This window comes from Kryptolebias marmoratus, linkage group LG21, assembly GCF_001649575.2.
Source record: "Kryptolebias marmoratus isolate JLee-2015 linkage group LG21, ASM164957v2, whole genome shotgun sequence".
Lineage (NCBI taxonomy): Eukaryota > Metazoa > Chordata > Actinopteri > Cyprinodontiformes > Rivulidae > Kryptolebias > Kryptolebias marmoratus.
In genome coordinates this window covers 18,370,325-18,392,783 of record NC_051450.1, presented here as the reverse complement: position 1 = coordinate 18,392,783, position 22,459 = coordinate 18,370,325, and the positions used below count along the sequence as shown (strand labels likewise).

General features: G+C 44.4%; 1 protein-coding gene across 2 annotated transcripts in view; it reads right to left on the bottom strand.

Moving 5' to 3' along the window:
* Positions 1 to 20,878, bottom strand: part of pola1 (polymerase (DNA directed), alpha 1) — a 57,178-nt gene extending 36,300 nt beyond the window's left edge. Inside the window, exons 1-27 of one of the 2 annotated variants that reach the window (XM_017428381.3) lie at positions 20,714 to 20,878; positions 20,226 to 20,353; positions 19,958 to 20,054; positions 19,194 to 19,268; positions 18,993 to 19,111; positions 18,795 to 18,857; positions 18,556 to 18,657; positions 18,280 to 18,442; positions 18,035 to 18,197; positions 17,722 to 17,894; positions 17,520 to 17,632; positions 17,320 to 17,433; positions 17,155 to 17,229; positions 16,939 to 17,077; positions 16,656 to 16,810; positions 16,429 to 16,513; positions 16,247 to 16,308; positions 15,505 to 15,594; positions 15,285 to 15,401; positions 15,015 to 15,190; positions 14,804 to 14,933; positions 14,143 to 14,262; positions 13,959 to 14,049; positions 13,746 to 13,870; positions 13,501 to 13,650; positions 13,025 to 13,147; positions 1,020 to 1,052 (exon numbers count right to left, since the gene is read on the bottom strand). In XM_017428381.3, coding sequence (XP_017283870.1) covers positions 1,020 to 1,052; positions 13,025 to 13,147; positions 13,501 to 13,650; positions 13,746 to 13,870; positions 13,959 to 14,049; positions 14,143 to 14,262; positions 14,804 to 14,933; positions 15,015 to 15,190; positions 15,285 to 15,401; positions 15,505 to 15,594; positions 16,247 to 16,308; positions 16,429 to 16,513; positions 16,656 to 16,810; positions 16,939 to 17,077; positions 17,155 to 17,229; positions 17,320 to 17,433; positions 17,520 to 17,632; positions 17,722 to 17,894; positions 18,035 to 18,197; positions 18,280 to 18,442; positions 18,556 to 18,657; positions 18,795 to 18,857; positions 18,993 to 19,111; positions 19,194 to 19,268; positions 19,958 to 20,054; positions 20,226 to 20,353; positions 20,714 to 20,762 — 3,030 coding nt within the window. In that variant the 5' untranslated portion in view covers positions 20,763 to 20,878. The remainder of the gene's footprint in view (positions 1 to 1,019; positions 1,053 to 13,024; positions 13,148 to 13,500; positions 13,651 to 13,745; positions 13,871 to 13,958; positions 14,050 to 14,142; positions 14,263 to 14,803; positions 14,934 to 15,014; positions 15,191 to 15,284; positions 15,402 to 15,504; positions 15,595 to 16,246; positions 16,309 to 16,428; positions 16,514 to 16,655; positions 16,811 to 16,938; positions 17,078 to 17,154; positions 17,230 to 17,319; positions 17,434 to 17,519; positions 17,633 to 17,721; positions 17,895 to 18,034; positions 18,198 to 18,279; positions 18,443 to 18,555; positions 18,658 to 18,794; positions 18,858 to 18,992; positions 19,112 to 19,193; positions 19,269 to 19,957; positions 20,055 to 20,225; positions 20,354 to 20,713) is intronic. The other variant, XM_017428382.3, reaches the window with a different exon arrangement.
* Between the last annotated feature and the right edge of the window lie 1,581 nt (positions 20,879 to 22,459).

Here is a 22,459-nt window from a genome sequence, read left to right as displayed (position 1 = left end):
ATGCATACGGAAATAAAAAAAAAACAAGGAATTAGCATCAAAGCTACTAAAAAGTTGGGTTGAAAAGAACAACCCAACTTCTGGGAGTATTAGCTAATTCCAACCTGGTTAGCTGCTAGCTCGGACGAACAGCTAGCTTGAATCAACTCATTTTATTATAGGAAACCAAGCTAATTGTGTAGTGCAAACTAAAGGTTAAACATCTTCATACATGTTTTTACTGGCTCATCTCCAATCCAACAACTGGATCAAACGTTTTGACCCAATATTTGGTCAAACCGTTCAAACCTACGACCCCAGCAGCGGAGTTATCAGTTTTTAGTTTGGTTAATTACAATAATAAACAGATGATTTAGAGAAAATGCTGATCTGCAGCAGCCCAAGCTCAATTCAAGCCTTAAACCTGATGCTGCTGTAGTACAGACTTGTACCCGGGGGGTTTAAACTCGGAGAACATTTCTCCCAGGGAGGCGATCTGAAAGTGGGATTTCCCCAATTATTTCAGCGCTGGCTTCGGCCGTAGCAAATCCAATCGCATGAGCTCCTGCTGTAACGACAGTGCCGAAATGATCACAGGCGGCCGAGCCCGCGGCTTCTCGACGAGCTGTCCGCACCCAGATGGCGAAATGTGTTCGGAGCACGGAGTCAAGGTCAGTGACGATGCCCGCGGGCTGCGAAGGGAATCCCCTCCAATGTGCTGCGTGTGAGAGTGATGCAATGGGGGTTCTCAAAAGAAACTAAAAATAAGGCCTCCATGAATCCAAACAACTTTATACTGTTCACACAGATGTGTGCTGTGAACATATTACAGCCCACCCCTCTTTGGTCTGATCTGTGAAAATGATGAAGGGCTTTCTGATTAAGGAAAATAAAAGAAACAATCCGTAACAAAAGAGGCAACCTTCGCCTTACATTTCGACATCATTTTCTACACATGTAAGATGATTTACAGCAGTTGTGTGTTGGTCATGTGGTCAAGCCATGCGCCCCGTTTTTACAAATTAAACCTAATAACTTACCTTCTGAACCATGTCTTTGGTGTGCATCAGGATCTGAGGAAGACAGGAAATGGCGTGAGCGGTTTCCACATCAAAAAGCGATACGACACACACACAAACGCGGTAAACAAACAAATCACTCAGGGACAAACAATGATTAAATATTAAGCTTCTGTGTTATTTACCGAGTGTGTATTTGTGTGTGAGAGTGTGAGTGTGCACGTATTCATGTGGACACGGGAACAGAGCAGGTGAGTTGCTTTTAAATGGGGGATAATTGGCTAAGAGGGCAATTATGAGAGCGTGCTGTGACAGGCGTCTTTTTCAACCCACACACACTCTTAGCCAGGAAACGCGCGCAAACACACACACACACATGCACCTTGATGACTCGTAATGGCCTTTATAACCAGCAGGGTGAGCGGCGGAGAAATGAGAGAGGTCTGTTAATGCTGGTTGTCCACTGTGTGTGCGTGTGTGAGTGATCCTAACAGGTGGGGGCTCAGAGAGAGGGGGGGGGGGGTTGGGTCGCTAATCTGAGGGGTCGGAGCGACAGAACGCAGTGTGACCTGTCACCAGCAATCTGCTCCTCAATCAACCGCGGCCGCATATATACAACACTCCGACTCACACTGTGATCGGTGTGGGGGGGCGGGGGGGACAAGGACGTGGCTATTTCAGAGTGCGACGAAGGGGCGGGGCCGGGCTTCCACTCCCTGAAACCCGAGCGGGACGTAAGCATGCTTTATGAGCTGCTACATACCAGTGAGCGGTGTGGGGAGTTTGAGTCATTCACAGAACAGCCTCCTCCATTAGGGACTGCAGTCAAGGTCAAGGTCTCACCACAACACACACACACACACAACTCAGCCTGAGCACAGATAGGGAACTGTGCTGCTGAGCTTTGATGCAGGCCAAACGACTCCTGCTTGTTTAGGAGAGGAATCAGGATTTTAATAACATTAATCCTAAATCAAACTGATTACAGGAGTATAAACTAACTTCAGGAAGTCGTCACGTTTGTGGCCGAAGGAGAGAAAATCTTCAATAAATACACAAATATCATACAAGTGCAATAACTCCTGGAAAATTCTAACTTACTTCACAGATTTTATTGGGGAGGGCTGTAAGGTAGCATTTCACTGAGACTGGTTGGCGAACAGCATATTCATGAGGGAGGCTCCAGAACGTCGGTTCTCAATTTCCTTGTGCGAGTCTCAGAGGCTTAACTTATTACATCACTTACTGGCTGAATTTTGAGCATGCTCAAAAAGAATCAGCGCACCACATTTTCAATCGAAGTAGTCGCCGAGTTGCAGCGGGCGTCTTCAACCGCTCTCACGTTAGTTTCGACATATTCTCAAGCGCCAAAGCTGTATTTTAGACACCTGCACAGGAGCTCTCCTACGACAGAGACTATCTGAGAACACAGCCCTGAAGGTTCAGGTCTAAAAACCTCACAGATAACAATTATTTAAAAAAATGGTTGAGATCTGCTTATCTGTCTGTACCGTCTGCTCCAGTAAATTAAATGATAGACATGGTTGCAGCTGCAGAGGTGGTAAAAACCAGGCTGAGGGGAGAGATAGGCCATGAAATAATGTCCACAGTTACTTTAGGTTTGCATAAAGAAAGAAACTCGAATTTAAAATACTGGCAGCTCAAAACGCAGACTCATGACTCAGAAATCAGTCAGACCCCGACGAATAGATTTGTTTATTTTCTCACAGCGTTGAGTCTCCAACAGCTGCAGCCCAGTGAGATACGAACGTTAGCGCTGCTGCCACACCTCTAAACCTTTCTGTGGGTCATTTTCACCAGCAGCAGCCAACCTGGGCAGCATCTGTGCAGCATCTGTGCAGCATCTGGGACTTTTTGACTGTCAGCGCTAAAATTCAGAGAGCTGTCAGAGCAACATTTGGTAACAGGAATCAGATTTTCGGATTAAAAAGAAATCATTTGAGAATTAAAAATAGCGCTGCACTAAAAAGTGAGAGTCTTTGAGTCTCTGGATAGTTTCGATAGTTTTGAAGTGGTGTTTCTGAAGAGTGGTCTTAAGGTGACCAGAATATGCAAGGGAGTCTCCGAAGTGTCTCAAACTAGCTGCAGAGTCATCTCAAACCCTTCTCAGTTTTGTCTCGGGCGTCCCCAACTGGCCTGAAGAGTTATATTTCGACACCTAAAAGAATAATGTGTAATTTTTCAAACAGTGGCCTCTGAAAATGCAGTCACGCTGCTCGCTGGTTACTTGGTCGCACTCTGAATTTAGTCAGACTGCAACAATTTGATTTATTTATTTATTAACCTTTATTTAAGCGGGTAGGTCTCATTGAGATCGAAAACCTCTTTCTCAACAGAGACCTGGCCAAGAATGGCAGCAGCACACAAACGTTACAAAACATTAAAACAACAGTTAGAGGACATCATAATAAACAGCAGGAACGAGCAAGAGATAAAACCCAGAAAACAAGCAGATGCCTCATTTCAAAAATCTTTCAAAACATTCAAGGAGACCAAGTCTTCCTGCAGCTGATTCCAGTCTGAAGGAGCAGCAAACAGGAAGGACTTTCTGTCATAATAATAGTTTCTAAAATGAAATATTTTGTCGCCATTTTGAACAACCAGCTAGTCTTAAATAGTTGCAGCCCAGTCAGATACCACCTTAAGATAACTCCGATCTCTCAAGGTTCTTCTGAGTGGTTTATGCAAACACTGTTTTGTAAATCCCAACACCCCCACACGTTACCGGGGTGCTGGGAATCACTGGCATAGCGCATAAATTTATATTCCCGAGGAGGCCAAAGAAGTGATGAATGGAGAGATGTGGAAAAGGGAGACGGAGCTAAAGCGAAACGAGGCGAGAGTGCATCGATGGGGGGGGGTGTCGGGTCGTTCGGGCAGGTTTTCCACCCGCTGCCGGTTTGGGCGGGACGGGCGTGAAAGACAAGTCGTTTGACCATGGCTCCGGAATGCCGGTGTGCGCGAGAGGGCGCTCATCTTTAAACACATGCCAACACGCGCATTCTATACGGACCAATGCAAACACGATTCCCCGGGGGGCGAGAAGAATGCGTGTGTGTGTCTTCACCCCGATGACTACACTCGTCACCACCGTGCGTGCCGCTCATACTGAACCAAACAACTGAAAAAGCACGACGGAGGACTCGGATTTCCTCGGGTTAGCCCTCAGAAAGGCCGTCCCACTGAAATACCTTAATGATGATTAACAAATTTGTGCTGAAAATCTTTTTATTTTTTTTCCCCCTTTCCTTCAACAACGCATCTGGTGCTAATTACTTTACATCCGCCAAAAACTCTACTTTAATTGGTCTTATTTTACCTACTTTGCTTACCCTCATTCAATCAATTTATAAAATCTGTTAAACTCTTTAGCTGCTGTGCCCTTTTTTTTCCTTCCCTCCCTCTTTTAATCATAACGTAAAACATCACTCATTATTCTTAGGTGTCAGCCTCTTTCCCTTCTCGGCTCGTTGGTGTTAATAAACGGTAATTAAGCTGGACAGTAATTGAGCAGTTTTCACTGAAATGTGCTCCCGCAGAGTGAGGGATCGTGACAGAAGACTTGTGAGCTGAACAGACTGATACATTTCTTTTTTTTCCTCTCTCTTTGCATTTGTTAAAAACCTATCCTAGTTTTTTTTTTCCTTTCCTTTGCTTTTTATGCATCAGGTGCAGTACTTAGATGTCAGCTCGGATTTAAATCAGACAGCGCAATTCTCATTTAGCAGAATATATCCGTACGTGACACCACAGCTAATAAAACCCGAGGCAGGTTTGAAGGAAAACAAAAGCGACCGAACGGCTCTTTTCGCTATTACGCGATTTAAATTCAATAAAATCAGTTATATTTATCTTAACATTTACAGTCTCTACAGGATTTGTGTAAAAGAATCATGCAATCCGCGCCGTATCGCCCAAATTACGACACTTGCAGACCCAATAAACTTAAAAAGCTGCAAGTCGCAGCACGCCGGCTGCGAAGCGGTCTGCAGCTCCGGGCTTTTCACGGCCACTAAGTAACGTGAGTGCTGTGAAGTGTTCTTCTATTACTGCCGTATTTCAGCTTACAGGTGACATTTTTCCTTTGTGCGGCCCGTTTTTTTAAAAACATAATGCGCCCAACAAATCTGCCTCGAGCTGCCAGGATTCGGGCTTCGGGGGCACCAGAAGATGTGGTTTGGTTAAGTGGTGCAGAGAGAGAGAGACACGTCTGCAGGAGCACGGCTTCATGAGATTTAACAAATCTTATCTAGTTGACAAGTGCAGCTGGACGGGAGGGGGGAAAAAAAAAAAAACCAATAACTCCAAATCAAATTTCTTCCATGCAACAGTTTCTTTGAGGCTTGCCGTTTTAACAAAACGCCTTTAACGCGACAACTTACACATTTTTAATAGCTTGCCGAATATTTCCCCTGTAAGTGCCGCACTTTCCCGCCGACTGACGGGACTTTTTCACAGCTAGTAATTCTCATTTCATTAAGTGCTTTTAACAATGTCTTATGGCTGTGCATGTGCACTAGGAATCCATAAGCTTCGGGGCGCAGCACTCCGTCAGAAATTTGCGTCACGATCGTTCAGTCATCGTGTGAATCCTCCTCCTCCTCTTCCTCCACCTGTGACTGCACCACAGCTATGCAGAGAATTTGCCAACACTGCTATTTAATCAACATTTACACTAATGTTTTCCTGTTTAGAGTTGCTTTTTGGTGCACACTTTGTGCTATTTCGATAAAATATTTCACCTGATTCGGAACAGTGAGCTCCGACTTTTAGTATTTGTAACTTTTATACTTATTTACATAACTGAAAATCTCTTCCATTCCTTCAAATCTGTTTTCTGAACTCTTCTTCAGCGTCTTTGCTCTATTTTTTGCTTTCAAATAGTCTTGCTAACCTTACCTTTCAGCTACATTTAGCTTTTAGCTACCGTTCTGCTGATTTTCACTTCAAACAATTCCATTCAAGAAATTTAGTCCAGAAAATCCTGTTTCTCCTGTTGTAATTCGAGGTTCTGCAGAAAAATAATTGCCCTGTTCTCTTGAGCATTTTATTGTTTTGAAGTGTGTAAAAATAAATACTTATATATACAAAGAATTGAAAACTAAAAAGTTACAGAGACTTATAATGTGTCTTAAAAGGGAAATCTTATTTGTCCAATAAACTGGGGGATATGTGATGGAAAGTTCTATAACTTGGAGCCATGTAGGTTTTGTTTTTTTTTTACTGTAAATGTTTCACTATGAGCACATAATCAAAGCTTGAAAAGAAAAAAAGAAAAAAATTCTTCTGAATGCTGCAGATTAGAGTTCGTCTAGATAAATCTGAAGAGAAATGCACCTAAAATGTCCCTAAAAATAACAGAAGGAGCAGAAAATTGAGCGAGCTCATCAGAAGACGTTCTCTCCCTTGTTATTAGTCCGTTCTGAGCGCCACACACACACACACAGTTATATATACACCATCCACCCTTTTACTTATCAGCAGATCAGAAGCGGCATGCTGAACTTCAGCGTGGCAGAAGACCCTTGTAAAAAGACCCTCAGCCACTGACGACTGTTTTGAAAAGCACTCAGCTGAAAAGCATTTTGGGATGACAGTCGGCCGACTGAAATAGCACCTGTGGAGGAACACACCACCGTCAGGGCGAGGGGGTGGACGGGCGGGCGGCACATGCACAGCGCACACACCGAAAAGCCCGATTCTCGCCGCGCAAACCCATCCGTTCGCCGAACTGATCGCGCCTTGCGTTTTATAAGAAACGCTGGAGCGCGAAACGCACACCTGTCCCGGCGGATGCCAGAGCTGTGTTCTCATGTCTGCTGCCGCGAAGGTCAATCGCTCACAAAGCCCCGTCTGATTTAATACAACCGGCTTTGATTCAAAAATAACTCGACAACGCCAACAATCCTCCTGTTGTTTGGCCAATTAAAACACGATGTTTAAACGCCGGAGGGGATCGCTCGCGGCATGAGCCCCCCCAAAAACATTTTTAAACATGTTTTTACTATGCAAAACATTTGACTTATTCCATTCGTTTGTCAAAATTTAATAAATCGAATGAAAAAAACAAGGTTTAAGGAGAAGTCAACATTTATAAATACTCCTGTTTAAGTTACTTAAAACCATTTCCGAATTATCCGCTCATTAACAGTGGTATCAGTGGCCCTGATAAAGACGGCAGATGTCAGATCAATCTATTATCAATCCTAATCCCTGCCATTAGCCTGGTCTCACATGGCCTCATTAGTAGGTGTTACTAATGTCGCAGTTTAAATTCTGAGCTCGGCCTTTCCGCCGTCGGCCATCACAGACGGGCCGATGTAGCCAAAATAGCAGCGCTGCTCCCATGTGACTATTTGTTAAGTCCAGTTCTATCAGGAGCAAAGCCAGCTCTTTAAGAGGACTGGAGAGCCATGGAAACAGCGCCGCCTCCATCTGCCACCGCCGGCGCGATCGGGCCGGTGTTCTTGCGTCTGATTCATGGAAATGTAAAAGCGGCTTCTCGGATCCTTGAGGCGGCGGCGGCGGCAACCGACACCCTGAATGAAAGGGCCGGGCGGCGGCGACGTTAAGACCCGGTGCGTCGCTGCGCAGAGTCCGAAAAGGCGCTGCGGCGAAATGAGACGCAACAGCGAGGATTAGATATTCCTGCGTCTAATTCTGGGAAATGGTTTGTCACACTTGAGACAAGACGGATGATAGGGGCAACAATATTTACTTAGCCTTCATTACAACCTTTCACACACACATGTACATCCAGGGGGGTTTAACCTAAACCAAACTCTGACCTCCCTGCACCCTCGGCTCTGTTACCCAAGCCCACTCCTACCCTTCCCCTCTGCGTGCCATCCAATAATGTCACCGACGAGCTCCTGTCAGGCTGTTTTTAAACACAAGGACACAAACTTAATTACAGCAGAATGGCGTTCAGGATCCTGACACGCACACCTGCTAATGGTTGTCAGCTTTGCTGGCAAAAGGGACAAAGGTCAAACCAATCTGCAATCCAAAACAATCATCAGCTTCCACCAACCTCTGCTGTTAAATTCAATCTTCTATTACGACATAAACACGCCGATTTACACGTACAGCTGATAAACGTAAATAAGCGATCATTCTGCTGCTTCAGCAACAGGTTAGACAAAAAAGAAACGGGTGAGTTAGCTGCTGGCTGCTCACATAAAGGCCCTCGTATATGATGTTTTGCGCAACCGCACGTGATATTGTGAGATCTCTGAAAACATTTTGGGCGCCGTTTAGCCGTGAGAGTTTCGCTGAAATCCGTCCGCTTTGTTACGGACGCAGGAAACGCGGGCGGCGGGCGATAATCAGCATCGTTAACATCAAAAACCTCCTGAAACCTGGAACTTTTTCCCGCACCTCCCTTTTCCTCGTACATTAGTTTTGGTCAAAAAAAGATCACACCCTTTTTCAAAATCCTCCGTGACTGCAGAGACGATTAAAGTCCGCCTCGCGGGGGTGAATACATTAATTGGCTCCATCGTGGCCACGGGCACGAGAGACGTCTGTGTTTCATATTTCCGTTCCCCTCCACTCAACTGTTCTCTGGCCGTCATACAAAAGAACCCAAAATATCACAGAGGGGTTGAGGGGGACATCAATCTGTAGTGGACCTCTTGGCCGTGTAATCCTGAACCTTCACCTTCCTCTTAATACCCAACAGGCCCCCCCAACTCCCCTCTTAATACCCACACATTCCAGGATAAAGTATGGCCACAACAAATGGTTCCCCGACAAAGGGCAGGGTTCGGACAGTGGTGCGTGCACCGACACTCTGAGTGCACGTATTTACTGATAAATATATATATATATATAAAAAAGTAGTGCATCCGAGAGTAAAAAATTAGGAATGAGTGAAAGAAGAGGCGGCTTTTGTTCTACGTAAGTTTCCAAATTTGAAGCGCTACAGCTAAGCCTCCTCATCTGAGCCCTCCCAGGTCTGAGAAACCGCGGCGGCTCCCAAACCGACCCCCACCCCCCACCCCCCGGCAACGCCAACGCCACGAGGATTTAGGCCTCGTTTTAAAATGAGAGCGACAGAAAGATGAGAGCTAAGCCAATCAATATGCAAACGTTCGCTCCGGACACTCGTCCAAACAGATGAGGGGGGGGGGGAATTTACACTCCGGACAAAGTGGCGATCAGTGTACATGTTACAATTATAAAAATAAAAAGCCTCCTAAATCATGAGATGAAAGTAGAGTGCAAATGTGATGATTAAAATGGGGGCAAGAGTGCAAATGGCAATACCCACAAATACACTTGAAACGCTGCTATAAATGCCAGCTGGCTCTTCTGGCTCGCCGCTGATGGAAACTACCGAGAACTACCGGCCTCGCGCTCTATTAGCTGAAGGGCAGCGAACACATTTAGGAGGAAAAACGCGCCGTTTTGTTCAGAAAACGGCTGCTTTGAGCGGCTGAGGCTGAACCAGACACTGCTGATGTGAGCAGACGCCTCAGACAGAGTAAAGTCTGCCCTTCAAAAACAAAAAAAACTTCAAATTTTTCTGCACCTTTTTATTTATTTATTTGCAGTCTGCATATTTTGTGTTACTTTAGCCATTCATGTATCAAAATGTTCGGCTCATTCAGGAGATGGGTGCCATGAAAACTTGTCTTTTGAAACATTTATACTTTGCAAAAAATGTAACTTTATTTATAAACAATTTCAATTTCTTAAAAATCTGCTTCAGATCTATTTTTTCTTCTTATGCTACTTTTAGCTACTATTCTGATACTTTAAAAAATAAGCAAGCATTTAGCTGCTTTTGGATAGCATTTCTTACCATTATCTTTAAGCTAGCTTCTTCATATATTTAGCTTTAAGCTAGCATTCAGCTTTAAGGTAGTATTTTGCTACTTTTAGCTGCTAGTGTTCTGTTTCAATGAGCTAGCCTTTTGCTGCCTTTAGATTTTAGCTAGTGTTTAGATACTTTCAGTCAGCCTTTTGCAACATTAAGCAAAAATTTTAATTTTTGTTTTTAGGGAGCTTCTTGCTAGTTTTAGCTTTAAGGTAGCATTTGGCAGCATTGGAGTTTTAAGCTAGCACTTTGTTATTTTTAGCTTTTAATTAGCATTTTGCTACTTTTTGCTTTTAGCTAGAGTTTTGCTACTTTTTGCTTTAAGCTAGCCTTTTTTTCTTTTTTTACGTTTCCAGATACCATTTCCTACTTTTAGCTGGTGTTTAGATACTTTTAGCTAGTATTTTGCTGCTTTTAGCTGCTATCTTTAGACTCTAGCTACCATTTGCTGTCTTTAGCTTTTAGCTAGTGTTTAGATACTTTCAGCCAGCCTTTTGCTACATTAAGCAAGCATTTTAATTTTAGCTTTTATTGAGCTTTTTGCTACTTTTAGCTTTAAGGTAGCATTTGACAGCATTTTAGTCTTAAGTTAACACTTTGTTATTTTTAGCTTTTAATTAGCATTTTGCTTATAGCTAGAGTTTTGCTACTTTTAGGTTCTAGCTAGTATTTGCTACTTCTAGCTGGTGTTTCGATACTTTCAGCTAACATTTTGCTACTTTAGGAAAGCACTTTGCTACATTTAGCTAGCATGTTTTCTACTTTTCCCTTTTCTTTAGCCCTTTGCTACATTTAGCTATTTCTCTGCTTTAAGTTTCAGCTAAAGTATTGCTTCCAGCTCATTTTGAGCTCCTTCAGCAGAGGTTTATCATTCACACAGAAAGAGTAATTTCTAACATAATTGTAGCTCTTCGAGGCTGAACGTTCGGCTGCTTTGCTGTCAGAATTCGAAGCGTCTGTTCGGACTATCAAACGGCGAGCCCTGCGTCTCCAGTGGGAACTCCTCGCGTCGTATCGATGGAGTCCTTCTCCAAACAACCAACAGGCGGTATAAATAGAGCCGCGTCTCGGATCATGGATACAAAGTAAACACAACACCGAGCGCACAAAGCGGGATATCCTGCTACTTCAGCAAGTCGTGGCACGAGTTAAGCACTCTGCCCACGGGGGGGTTCTGATGTGACTGATGACCTTTTGATGCACGTCTCTGCAGTATGTCCCATCACTCCTCGCCGTATGTGATGTACTAATGTAGTAAAGCCCCAACAGACCGCAATCCAATTTATTTACTGTCCCCTCAGCACACTGGGTAACCCAAGGACGCTCAGGCGGCTTCAAAAACAGCTTTCGTGTTTCTGCGGCCGCCATTAGCGAATTATTTTAGATACAGGCGGCTAAAACCTGTGCTGCTCTTCATCACGGGGGCGTAACGATTAGTGTTTGTTGTCTAACCAAAGTGATGACACATCGGAGGGTCTGGTTCTACTTATTTTTATTTAGTCCGCCGTATTTGTGCCAGTAAGTCAACTACAAAACACAGATATACAGACAAACATCTCGGTGTCGTAGCGTTCCGTCGCCACTCGAGGGCGGTCTTAAATCTACGAAATAAGCTGCGACGCATAGCTGCGCACGAACACAAAAACACGAACGAGAGGTCAAAAGTGTTGCTTCGAGTCAGGGCTTCATCACACACTCAGCGGAGCGGTTTTTAATACCTTCAGCGACTCTATTGTTTTAAGTTTTTCAACTACATTGCAAGAAAAAAAGAAGGTTGTTAAACAGCTCGGATCAGAAAATCAAGACATGAGATATTAACCGTGTAAAAGTATAATTTCTGACCAGCCCTCAATCAGACTGATATGGTTGTTTCTTTCTTTTTTTTTTAAAGAATACATTATTTAATTAAGGTTCAGTGTGTAGGATGCAGGAATATCTACGGGCTCAAACTGTAAATTACAATCAACTAAACACTTTCCACCGAGTCTGAAACTCCAGTGGGCACAAGAGTCAGAGTAGTAACCCAGCCAGAAAACAACAAGGTTTCCAGACTCAAACTTCTCATTTTTTCTACTTATTTTTTATAACTACTACATGCTGCAACTTCAGCAATGTCAGCTGCATCCCAGATGTACCGCTTCTGGGTTTAAGATGCTCAAAATCCCATAAAGAGCTGCGTGTAAATAAGAGAGCAGGAGGGGAAATGCAATTAAGATATCCGCCTCTCGCTGGTGACAGAAACTCCCACCTGCAGCAGAGAATCATGTCGGGCCGAACACCGAGTGGACCCGGCAGAATAACAAACACGCACGGTGAGTTGCTGCCCTGCCCTCTATTAGGGAACACAATGAGTGCGTAAGAGGATCTTAATGAAGGACTCCCCTGAGGCAAAGTCTGATGCCTCTGCTGAAGACTTGTACTGTTAGAGCTCATTAAATGAACATGAGTCCGATCACTGACAGGGTGGGAGTGTGTGTGTGTGTGTGTGTGGTGTTCGGTTACAAGCCCAGCTTTAGCTTGTTTGTCACATGCTCCTTTGCACCAATTTATCTGAGAGCGCACGTCCGTCAGGCCTTACACGATCGGATTTTATGAGGTTTTTTTTTGGTGTTTCTTTCTTTTTTTTTTAATTTGGGGAATTTCTTACAAAGTGTGACTCGTGTTAAACATCCAGATCTAAAAAGGAGTGAATGATTATATTTAAAATTAAAAAGGAAGAGCAAGAGGGGGAGGCAGAGGAGCTGTTAAGGGACCGAAAATCAAATGTGAGGTGGGACAAAGTGAAAAAAAAGAAGAAAAACACAAACTTAGACAAGTTTAGGAAAAGAAACAGAAGTGGCCGAGTCAAATGTGATCTAACGGCGCCCTCTGGTGGATTAAAAACGCAAATGCTTCATCTTTTCAGTGCAGTAGCTGCAGCTGATCTGTAAGAAACGCGTCCTCTACTTGGAACGCGGCCCTCACCGACTCGCCTGAGGCCTTCTCTGCTCCGAGAGGAAATATCTGCCGAGAAACCGGCCTCTTCTGCAAAACCACCCGTTCCGTTTCCAATAAACCGCGTGTCCTAACGGAGGGCAGGAAGTTTGGCGTGGATCTGTGAGACTGTAAAACTTCCTGCGACTTTGGTACGCTTGAAAATGTAGCTGCGATGAATTTTTTTTTTTTTGCGTGTCTGACTGACCTCTCTCCCCTTGTGAGTGACCAGAGCAGCGAGGGGCTTGGCGTAGAAGCGGCTGTAGCTGAAGCCCAGGCAGCCGTACATGCTGTTCGCCGTCAGCTTCAGGGCCTTCTGCCGGATGTCATACTGAGGGACAGAGGGAAGCATTTCAGTACTTCTTAAAGATGCTGTATAAAAACAAAAACTGTTCATAACACAGGACAGAAAACATGTTGTCTGCTCTTAATGGCAAATTAAAATAAAAAAACAAAGTAAATTCTCATATTTAGGACTCTTTAACCATCTAGAATTTAGCCTTAATAACATTTTAAGCTGTTAATTAAAGAAACATTGTATTTTTAGCTGATTTAAATGTCTGGTTTATATTTTTTAAGCATCTTTTCAACTCATTAAATCACTATTACACCAAACATCTGCAATCAAACATAAGTTAACTTGTAAAGTAGAAAAAGAGATGATGTGTGTGTGAGTGTGTGTACCTGCATGTAGAGATCCGGGTTGACGTCCTGTTGTTTCATGAGCTGTTTCACCTGCTTACGTCGCTCCACCAGCTTCCGGATCTCTTTGGGCAGGATTCCCATTTCCAGGCCGGGATCTGGGATCTCGGGGATCTCCTCCGGCTCGTCGTCCTGTTCCCGTGGAAACGAGGGGGGTTAAACAAACTCAACGACGTTTCTCCGGCGCCCTGCTCGTGTCTTAGGTGGACGCGGTGTGTTTAACGCACCTCGCTCCTCTTCTGGGAGCCGTGAGCCCGCCTCTGCACGGTGGTGAAGCAGATGTTGAACTCCTGGATGATCGACGGGTACAAGCTGTTGAAGTCCAGCAGCAACACAAACTTGTCGTAGAAACCTGCAGAGAGAGAAGAGAGGGAGGGGGGGTTGGAAAACGCCGAGCGCCGTGCGGAAAACATAACTTTTTAAAGACGTGCGGCGCTCACCAACTTTAGGGTCGAGGACCAGGCCTCCAGCGTACGCCGCCTTTTTCTTCCTCTTCCCTTTTCCTGCATCCGCGTCGTCGTCTCCCTCAACCTGGAGGGACGAAAACGACGTGCGATTGTGAGAAAATGAAAGCAAAATAATTTAAAAAAAGGGCGCGTGAGCTGCTTCGGCGTGCATCCTTACGGCCTCCAGGTGGGCCTTTTTGAAGGACGGCTTGTCGGGGACGATGTAGTTTTTGTCGTGGAAGGCGTGGAGCAACAGGAACTCGTTCCTCTCCGAGCGGCCGCCCATCAGAGTGCGAGACTGCGAGAAAAAAAGGCAGAAAGAACGTTAAAGTCAGACGCAGAGGAGAGTAACAATACATAAATGTATCATAGACTAGAGAGTACACTGACCTGCCTTTGGGCTAAAGGTTTTTTACAAAGTAAAGTTTAAAATTTTACTCTTCCTCACAAATACGGCTCTAAATGATCCCCTCATATGGCTATTTTTTATATCAAGACATTAAAGGCCACTTATGATGAATATTAATTACTTTTCTGTGCTCGTGAGAATATATTTGGTGTCTTAAACAAATAAAAATGACTTTATTCACACTCTAAGCTCCTTCAGTGTGACAATTCTCAGTTTTAACAAAAGGTTGAGTTTTTTGTTTATTAAGCTACATTTTAATGAAATGAGTTATGCATTTCCCCTAATTTCAGGAAGAAAAATGAGAAAGTTCATTTAAAAGTAGGCCAATTCATTTTCCCCACCAGGCAGCGGGTAGAAATATTTCTTTTTGTCAGTGAATGCATCACCAGCAGGAGCCAACATGTTGGAATTTCTGAGTTCTGCGAGTTACCATGACGTTGCCGGCGATGCTGGTGATCTGCAGGGCGAGGGGCAGCACGTTCAGCTCGCACATCATCTGCAGGATCAGCCTGGCGTCCGTCCACGTCAGCTCCAACAGGTACAGCAGGTGGGCAGAGTCACTGAAACGCATCGCAGCAGGCGAGCGCCGGTTAATGAAGCCAGCAGGGCGTTTCTGGATGATCTGGACGAAGCTCGGTCACCTGTAGAGGTTTCTGATGTCCTCCTGAGGGACGGTGACTCTCTCCACCTTCAGCACCTGCGCGGCGAGCTCGGTCAGGTGGTAGCTCTTACAGCGGATCAGCTCTTTGGCGGAGATCTCCACGTCGCACACCAGACGGCCACAGGTCGCACTCTTCTCTGCAAAGGCTCCTCGGCCCTGAACGCAACAAGCGCGCGGAAAGAAAACAAAAAGTTGAACTACGTGCTGCGTGTTACAGGAAAGCCTTTTCTCTCCTTGATTCTGGTTTTACCCCGAGTTTGGGCATGTTGGATCTCTTGAGGCGTCCGATTTTAGACCAGTGGGGAACCTTGCACACGTTGATCCTCTGCAGAAGAACTTCCAAATCGAAACCAAAGATGTCGTGACCCTACGGAAAAAACAACAACAACAAAAACACATTTATCTCTGCTGAAAGAACAAAGATAAGCCGTACAGTGGAGCTGAAATGTAAAGCTGCTTTCTCATCTCACCACCAACACGTCGGGGTCGATCTTGTGCATCTTGGCCAGAAAGAAGCCGAGGAGAGAGCGCTCTGTGCCCGCGATCTCCACCTTCCCGTTCTAACAGGGAGAGACCGTTACATCATCAGCATCGCAACTCAACAAGTGTTTTCTTTGTTTGTTTCGACACTCATAATCAGACGTGGTGCACTGAGCCAGCAACGATGAGCTGAAAGGCAGAGTTCTGACTATAATAAAGGAGGGTCTGTGTTCGTGTGGCGTCACCACGATTTTCTAATTTTTAATTCATGGATTGGTGTATTCTTCCATTTTTTTTATCTGGACATGCTCAGAGACCAAAGCAGAAAGTCTGAGCTAACGTTACGCTAACGAACCTCCATCGTAGTACCCATAAGCTCTTAGCAGAGTTTTAGGAGAAGATCAGAAAGCCCTGTTTTGTAGTGCACCCATATGGACTCAAATTCGGACATTTTTTGCAATAATTTGGTGCCGAGCTACATTTCATGAAGGATTCGGAAGTTGTTTTGCCCTTCCTGACTCAACCTGAGCTCAAACCTCAGGGTTAAAAGGCTGACCAGCGAGCCAACGCAGCCCCCATGCTCTTTTTATTATTAGATGTTTAAAAACAAAAAACAAGAGGGAACAAAGATTTGTGTGCTTTGTGTGACCGTGAGCCTGTTGCTGTCACAACAGCAGACAGATACAACTCTGCTCAGGTTACCTTCGGGTCTAAAGCTGCACGATGACTCACCTTCTTCCTCACAGCTTCTTTAAAGTCGTACGGGAAGATGCAGTCAGCTGGTTTACTGATAACTGAGGAGACATCATCATCAAAACTTCAACACATTCACAGAAACTGAGTCCCACTCTTAAAAAATAAAAATATAATTGCGTTATAAAAAAAAGATAAAAACATTAGTTTGATGAACTCACCACAGAAGTGAGTCTGATACGGAGGCTGAGGAGGAGCTTTATCCATGTGGAACTGATGATGGACAAGAGCAGCTAAAGCCACAATCTGCACAGAGAAAAACAGGCTGAGTTCATCAGAAAACTAATTCATTTCTGACTAAAGGTGTAATATAGAGAATGACTTGGACAAAATGATCAACATTCCCGTTCCAAACACATTTTTCTTGTACGTTTGGCGGCGTTCTGACCTCGTTGTGGTGCGTCTTGGGGTTCTGAACGGTCTTCAGGCTGACGGACATGACGGTGAGAGGCGGGGGCGGCAGGTCTTTAATCACGCAGATCAAGTCGCTCCTCAGAGCGAGAGCCTCCACCTTACACCAGCTGACCGGCTGGCTCATCAGCTCTAAGAGAAGCAAGGTGGAGATGGCAGATCTGTCACTTCTGAGCGATAAAACAAATCTATACAAAGACGTATCTGATTTTTTACCTAAAAAAGGGCAAAAAAAGAGATAACCTCGACATCTGACTTACGTGGCGTCTTTACATCCAACCAGCACGGGCCTTTAATCTTCCTGCTGAGGAGAAAGTGCTCCAGACTCGGAGTGTTTGTGCCGAAAATGTGGGAAAATGTTGTCCCTTTAAGGTCAGAGGGCAGCGCGGGGAACTCGGCCTACGGAAAACACAACGCACCGAAGATGTTACCACCCGCAGGGTCGGACGGGCTGGGATGTTCCTGCGCCTGCTTACAGAGTATCTGACTTCCAGGTAGTCGCACTGACTGGGCACGTCAGGAATTTCAAAAGCATAGTTCTTCTCCACATTCTGCCAGAAGAAGAAAAAAAAAAAAACGAGACAAACCCAGATCAGACGCTTCATTATTCCGTACGGCGTGTAAGTAACACAAGCACTGACCTTGGACTTGAACTTCATGATCTTAAACTTCTCGGTGAGCTCGCTGAACTCCTGGTAAACGTCCATCATCCCCACAGGTGTGTTCGACACCTCCCCCGTCTTCGGGTTCGTTTTCTGTGGATAAAAACACTCCGGAAGTCAGCGGAGTCAACAAATAAGAGTTCGACACGCCGCGTGAACAGGCAGAGGACGGCGCTTACGTATTCACGAGGGAGAAGGTACATGGTGCGTTCAATGTTCCTGACGGTAACGCAGCAGCTGACGTGAGACTCTGCCGACTCAATGCACACTTTCCCGAACAGGAACACCACACCTGGGGCAGAGTTTAGGTCAAACATCAGGGTAAATCCAAACGGGCTGACTGAAACAGAAAACTGCGTGTTGTTCGTTTTCACGCCCCACCTGGCTGGGTGTACGGGTCTTCAAAAGCATCCAACCAATAAAAGCGGAAGACCTGCTCCCCGTCTGTGCCCTCCACCAGGGGGAGCTGGCTGGAGTCGACCTGCACCTCTGCAGGAGCCTCGCTGACCTCGCTCTCCTCCTCTTGTCCCCAAGAACCTCCAACCCCGCTGGACCTTAAAAAAGGAAGATTATATGATCTATATTATCAAATAACTAATAGTTGTGTCATTATGTAACTGTGTAACTTCAGCTAATCCTCCGACATGTAAGCAAATACATCTGCTGACTAATAATAATTGAAAAAAGAACTCACAACAGAATGGGATGTTGGGGCTTGACCGTGTGCTCCTCCTTAACTGCAGTCACTGCTTTGGGTCCAGAATCAGCATCCTCTTTAACGACGGGCGTCTTCTCCTCAGGTTCAACCTCCATTGGTTCATCGAAGTCCACCTCGTCGAAGGCCAAAGAGTCGTTTTCTGAGGAACACAAAAGCAAAGAAGGTAAGCATGTTTTCTCTTTAAACAGCTGAAGGACTACAAAGCTGTAAGCTGTCCTGACCTTCATCGTGTTCCTCTTCCTTTGGCTCCTCCGGCTTCGTTCTGTGCTCTTCCCGAGGACGATCAGAGACGGAGGGACGAGGGCGGCTCGACGGTCTGGGAGTGGGCTCTGAAGGCGGCGGTCGGATCACTTTAGCCTTTAACCCCGCAGCTGAAGGCGACTCCTGAAACGACAGGTTTGTTTCACAGTCTCTTCAGTTGAGGTGTTCGGCTAGCTGACAGACCCATCTTAGACGTTCAATAAGTGGGCCGCATAAAACAATAGGGGTCGAAGTACCTTTGAAATCTGCGGCTTGATGGAGAATGGGTTCATGGGCGACGCCGCAGACTTCTTTTTCTTCAGGGTGACCACAGGTGGAGGAGTGAGGAGAGGGGATTTCTGGAACAAAGGTGAAATAATATGTCAGGCAAATTAGGGACAAGAGAAGATAATGTGTCATCAAGATTGAAACAAGTGGAGTTCGAAAAGCTAAATGTTGGTGAAATACACTAAACTGAAGCTCAGCTGCTACAAACCTCAGCATGCAGGTCCTGTAAAATATCTCCCAGCAGGTCATCTTTGGACAAATCCACATCTTTCTGGAAGTGAGAAGGAAAAGAGAAAAATATCACAAATCATCATCTAGTCACTGAAATGTCAAAAGGAAAAGAATAACTACAGAAAAAAAACCGACAGATGAGCTGAAAGGGACAGGAGCGTCTCTAAATACACACCTCTGCAGGCCTCTTCACGTTGCTGTTCATGAAGAGACTCTTGATGGTGTTCGGTTTGGACACGACGGGTTTCTTCACGGCTCTCTTCGACTCTCCTCCTTTAGCACCTCTTTTTCCTGCTGACACCAAAACAAAACAAGGTTCCCGCTCGCGTTTGCTCACCCAGCCTTAAAGTTCACCCAACGTAAAGGACCTTCTTACCTTTGTTTTCGACTACATCGTCATCCAAGTCGTCGTCGAAGATCTCTCGCCCGTCCTCCACGTACCCTACCCCATCTGAAAGGCAGGAAGCACCATCAGCTCATCACGGCTGAACATTCAGTGTTTATTTAACGTCACAATGCTACTGGGCTTTGTTGCATTTACCTCAGGGGGGCCAAAAATGAAAAACTTGGTCCTAGCCAAGGGTCAATCTCGATCAATATTTATTGAAAAATACATAATTTACCCCTGGTTTTAGATGTAATATGTCAAATCATTCATATAGAAATATGAAATATCTTTTCCCAGGGATAAATTACATAGAATTTGGAACAAATATGCTTTACTGAACAAAGAAAAATAGATCAAACTTGAACAGATACATTATTAGCATTAATTTCTTTTGCCTTCTCATGAATTTCTTAACTCAAGTCAGACATCTGACATAATTTATTGGCCGTAAGTTCATCAGCAGGAGTCTGATCGGTCTCCTTTGATGCTTTCTGTTGCTCTTTTGACGTCAAAATCAAAGATTACTGAAAAATTAACCAGCACAAGAAGACTTCACTAAATAGGCTCAGTTTTTTTTAAGCAAAATGAGAAGCAACAGAGATGCGATCTGTCACAAAATGGAGGACCAGATCTGATCGAACTTAAACATTATCTTGGGGGGCCCAGATCTGGCCCACGGGCCTTGAGTTTGACACACGTGATCTAGACAGTGACACATATTCCTGCAGAGGATTCAAGGCGCTGAACTTCACCGTCATCGATGATCCAGTCGTCCTCCTGCCTGTCTTGGACGATCTTTGAGTACTGCGCCTCATCCACCTCCTCGTAAACACTGGCAACTTCCTGCACCTGGAAAAAGACGATGAAGATGCTCAGTAAATTAACTTTTTTTGTGTGGAAAGTTTCATTACAGCCACATGATGCATGTGATATTAGGCTGTCAGGCTTCACATTAACACAAAACAACCTCAAAAAGAGGAGCACATGAGCATCCATAACATTAACACGCTCTCCCCTGACCTCATACTTGATCTTCTGCCCCATCTTGGCTTTCTTCAGCTGCTCCAGGGCAGACTTCCTCCCCGCCTTCTCCCTCTTCTCCCGCCTGGAGCGAGACTTGGCCAGGCCGCCAGCATCACCCTGGTCACCTGGAAAGATGAGACACACTGTGATGAAGACTCGCATAAAGTTTGGCTTGTGGCGCAATGAGAGTGAGAGCTGATGGACTCCAACGAAGGCTTTTTTAATGCGACTGATAACACGACAATTAAATAAATAAACTGTGCAGAAGATTCACGAGGCAGCGATGAAAACTGTCATTCCTTTACCCCTTTATATTTAAGCCTAAATAACGCCAGCTTCTCTTAAAATAAAGGTTTAAGACGCAGGTTTGCACTGCGAAGCGGGTGTTGAGCCGAGCTAGCTAACGTTAGCTTCTTCGCTATCGACGCGCAAACTAGCAAAACATAACAAGCGGCTAACGGGCAGCGCGCGAGGAGCAAACTCACCCCCGTCCGGGACGTCAGTCTCTTTATCTGGGTTTGATACCGGAGCCATGACTTCACGGTTTCTTTCTTTTCTCTGCCTGCAAACTGACAGCTACCCGATGCGCGACGGCGTCACGTCAAACACAACAACAGCGCAGCTCGCGCCAAAGCGCCTTCCCGGGGAAAGTCATATGCAGGAAGTGACATCACTGAGAGCGCAGCCAATCGGGTGTTTTAAATGCTGTTCCTCGTCTGTCCACACGGTGGCGGTGTTGTACAGTGTAGAGTTCTTGTTTACTACAATGCGTTTATATATTATCAGCTTTTATAAACAGACTGTGAAAAGTGGCAATTTTAAACAGACAAGATAATTAAATAAAACGTTATGCTCTTCTATTCTTGTTTAAACCCATTACTATTAAACAATTGTTTGATATTGGCAACAAAACATTCAAAAAGCAAACATTTCGGCTATGTTTTCATTAAAGTAATTTTATATTTCAATACATGCAACAAGTTTTCCTTAGGGGGTCAATAAAATGTTTTTTCATTCTTTCCTATTTTAATCTGTATTTCTAGCAAACATTGCAAATTTGGGGGATGTGACGTTTTATAATTTGCAAAACAAAGATTTAAAAACATGAGTCCATACAGGGTACCTCCCAGATATTAAACCGAATCCAAACTGATTAAACTCGGCTGAGCTAATTTAAGTATTTATAAAGAAGCGCTACAATGACTGATTCTTCTTAATTTTACTTTTTTAACACATAGGCTACAAGCCAAATTCAATGTTAATAAAAAAAAAGAACAAAGGCACAACTAAACGTATTCTAGGAGGCTGAATGAAAATATTTGTGAACAACCAAAAACTATAGCTTTAAAAACACTAAATAAGTATTTGAGGCAACTCGCAAACCTATGTTCTTTATGCGCATGCGTCAGCGTCTGAGCGTCTCAATAAAGTTTGTTTCCATAGCAACCACAAGGCCACAATGACGTCCTGTCCCAGACTGGTGCCACAGAGGTACTAAAGTGTACAAGCAATGGTGATAACACAAAGCGTGTTTGTTTATTTTTCCATTAGCCTATTGAGGCTTTATTTACACACAATATCTTTATTAATTCGGCGAATCAGCATATAGCAGTTAATGAAGCTAAGCTACATTTTTTATTTTCACATTTGCTATGACGCTAGCAAACGGTTTGTCGGGTACTTAGCTAAGCTATGTTTGCGGGTTTATATTTAATGTTTTGCGTTCCCTCGCATTATATTGTGCTTGGGTTTTATTGGCTCCAGTATTTCAAAACCCGAGGTGACGCTAATAGTTTTGCGGACGGACGCAATAATATATTTTTTCTGACATGTCCCTTACGGGGTTCCGTAGAATTTAAGTCGTCGTGTTGTCATTTTTATCTTAAGAGGCACCTTGGAATATTTGTTTTTATAGATGTAATGCGAGCCTTTTATGTCGCTACATCAGTGAGAGGGTTCTTGCATGTCAAAAATTAACGTAATATCTGAAAATATTAGAAAAATTGGCGCTACGTGGAAATGCGAAAAGATAGTTTGAGTATTTCAAAGGTGCTAATTCGAGTTTTTCTTTCTTTTTTTGTATTATGTCTGTGCCAAATTTTAACGAAAGGCTTCGCTGTTGATAAGGGTCTATTTTAAGGGTCTAACTGAACACATGACTTGGTTGAGCATCTCTGATGTCCTTATAAACAAGAACTTCATTAGCTAATTAGCTGATTCTTTAGCTTATT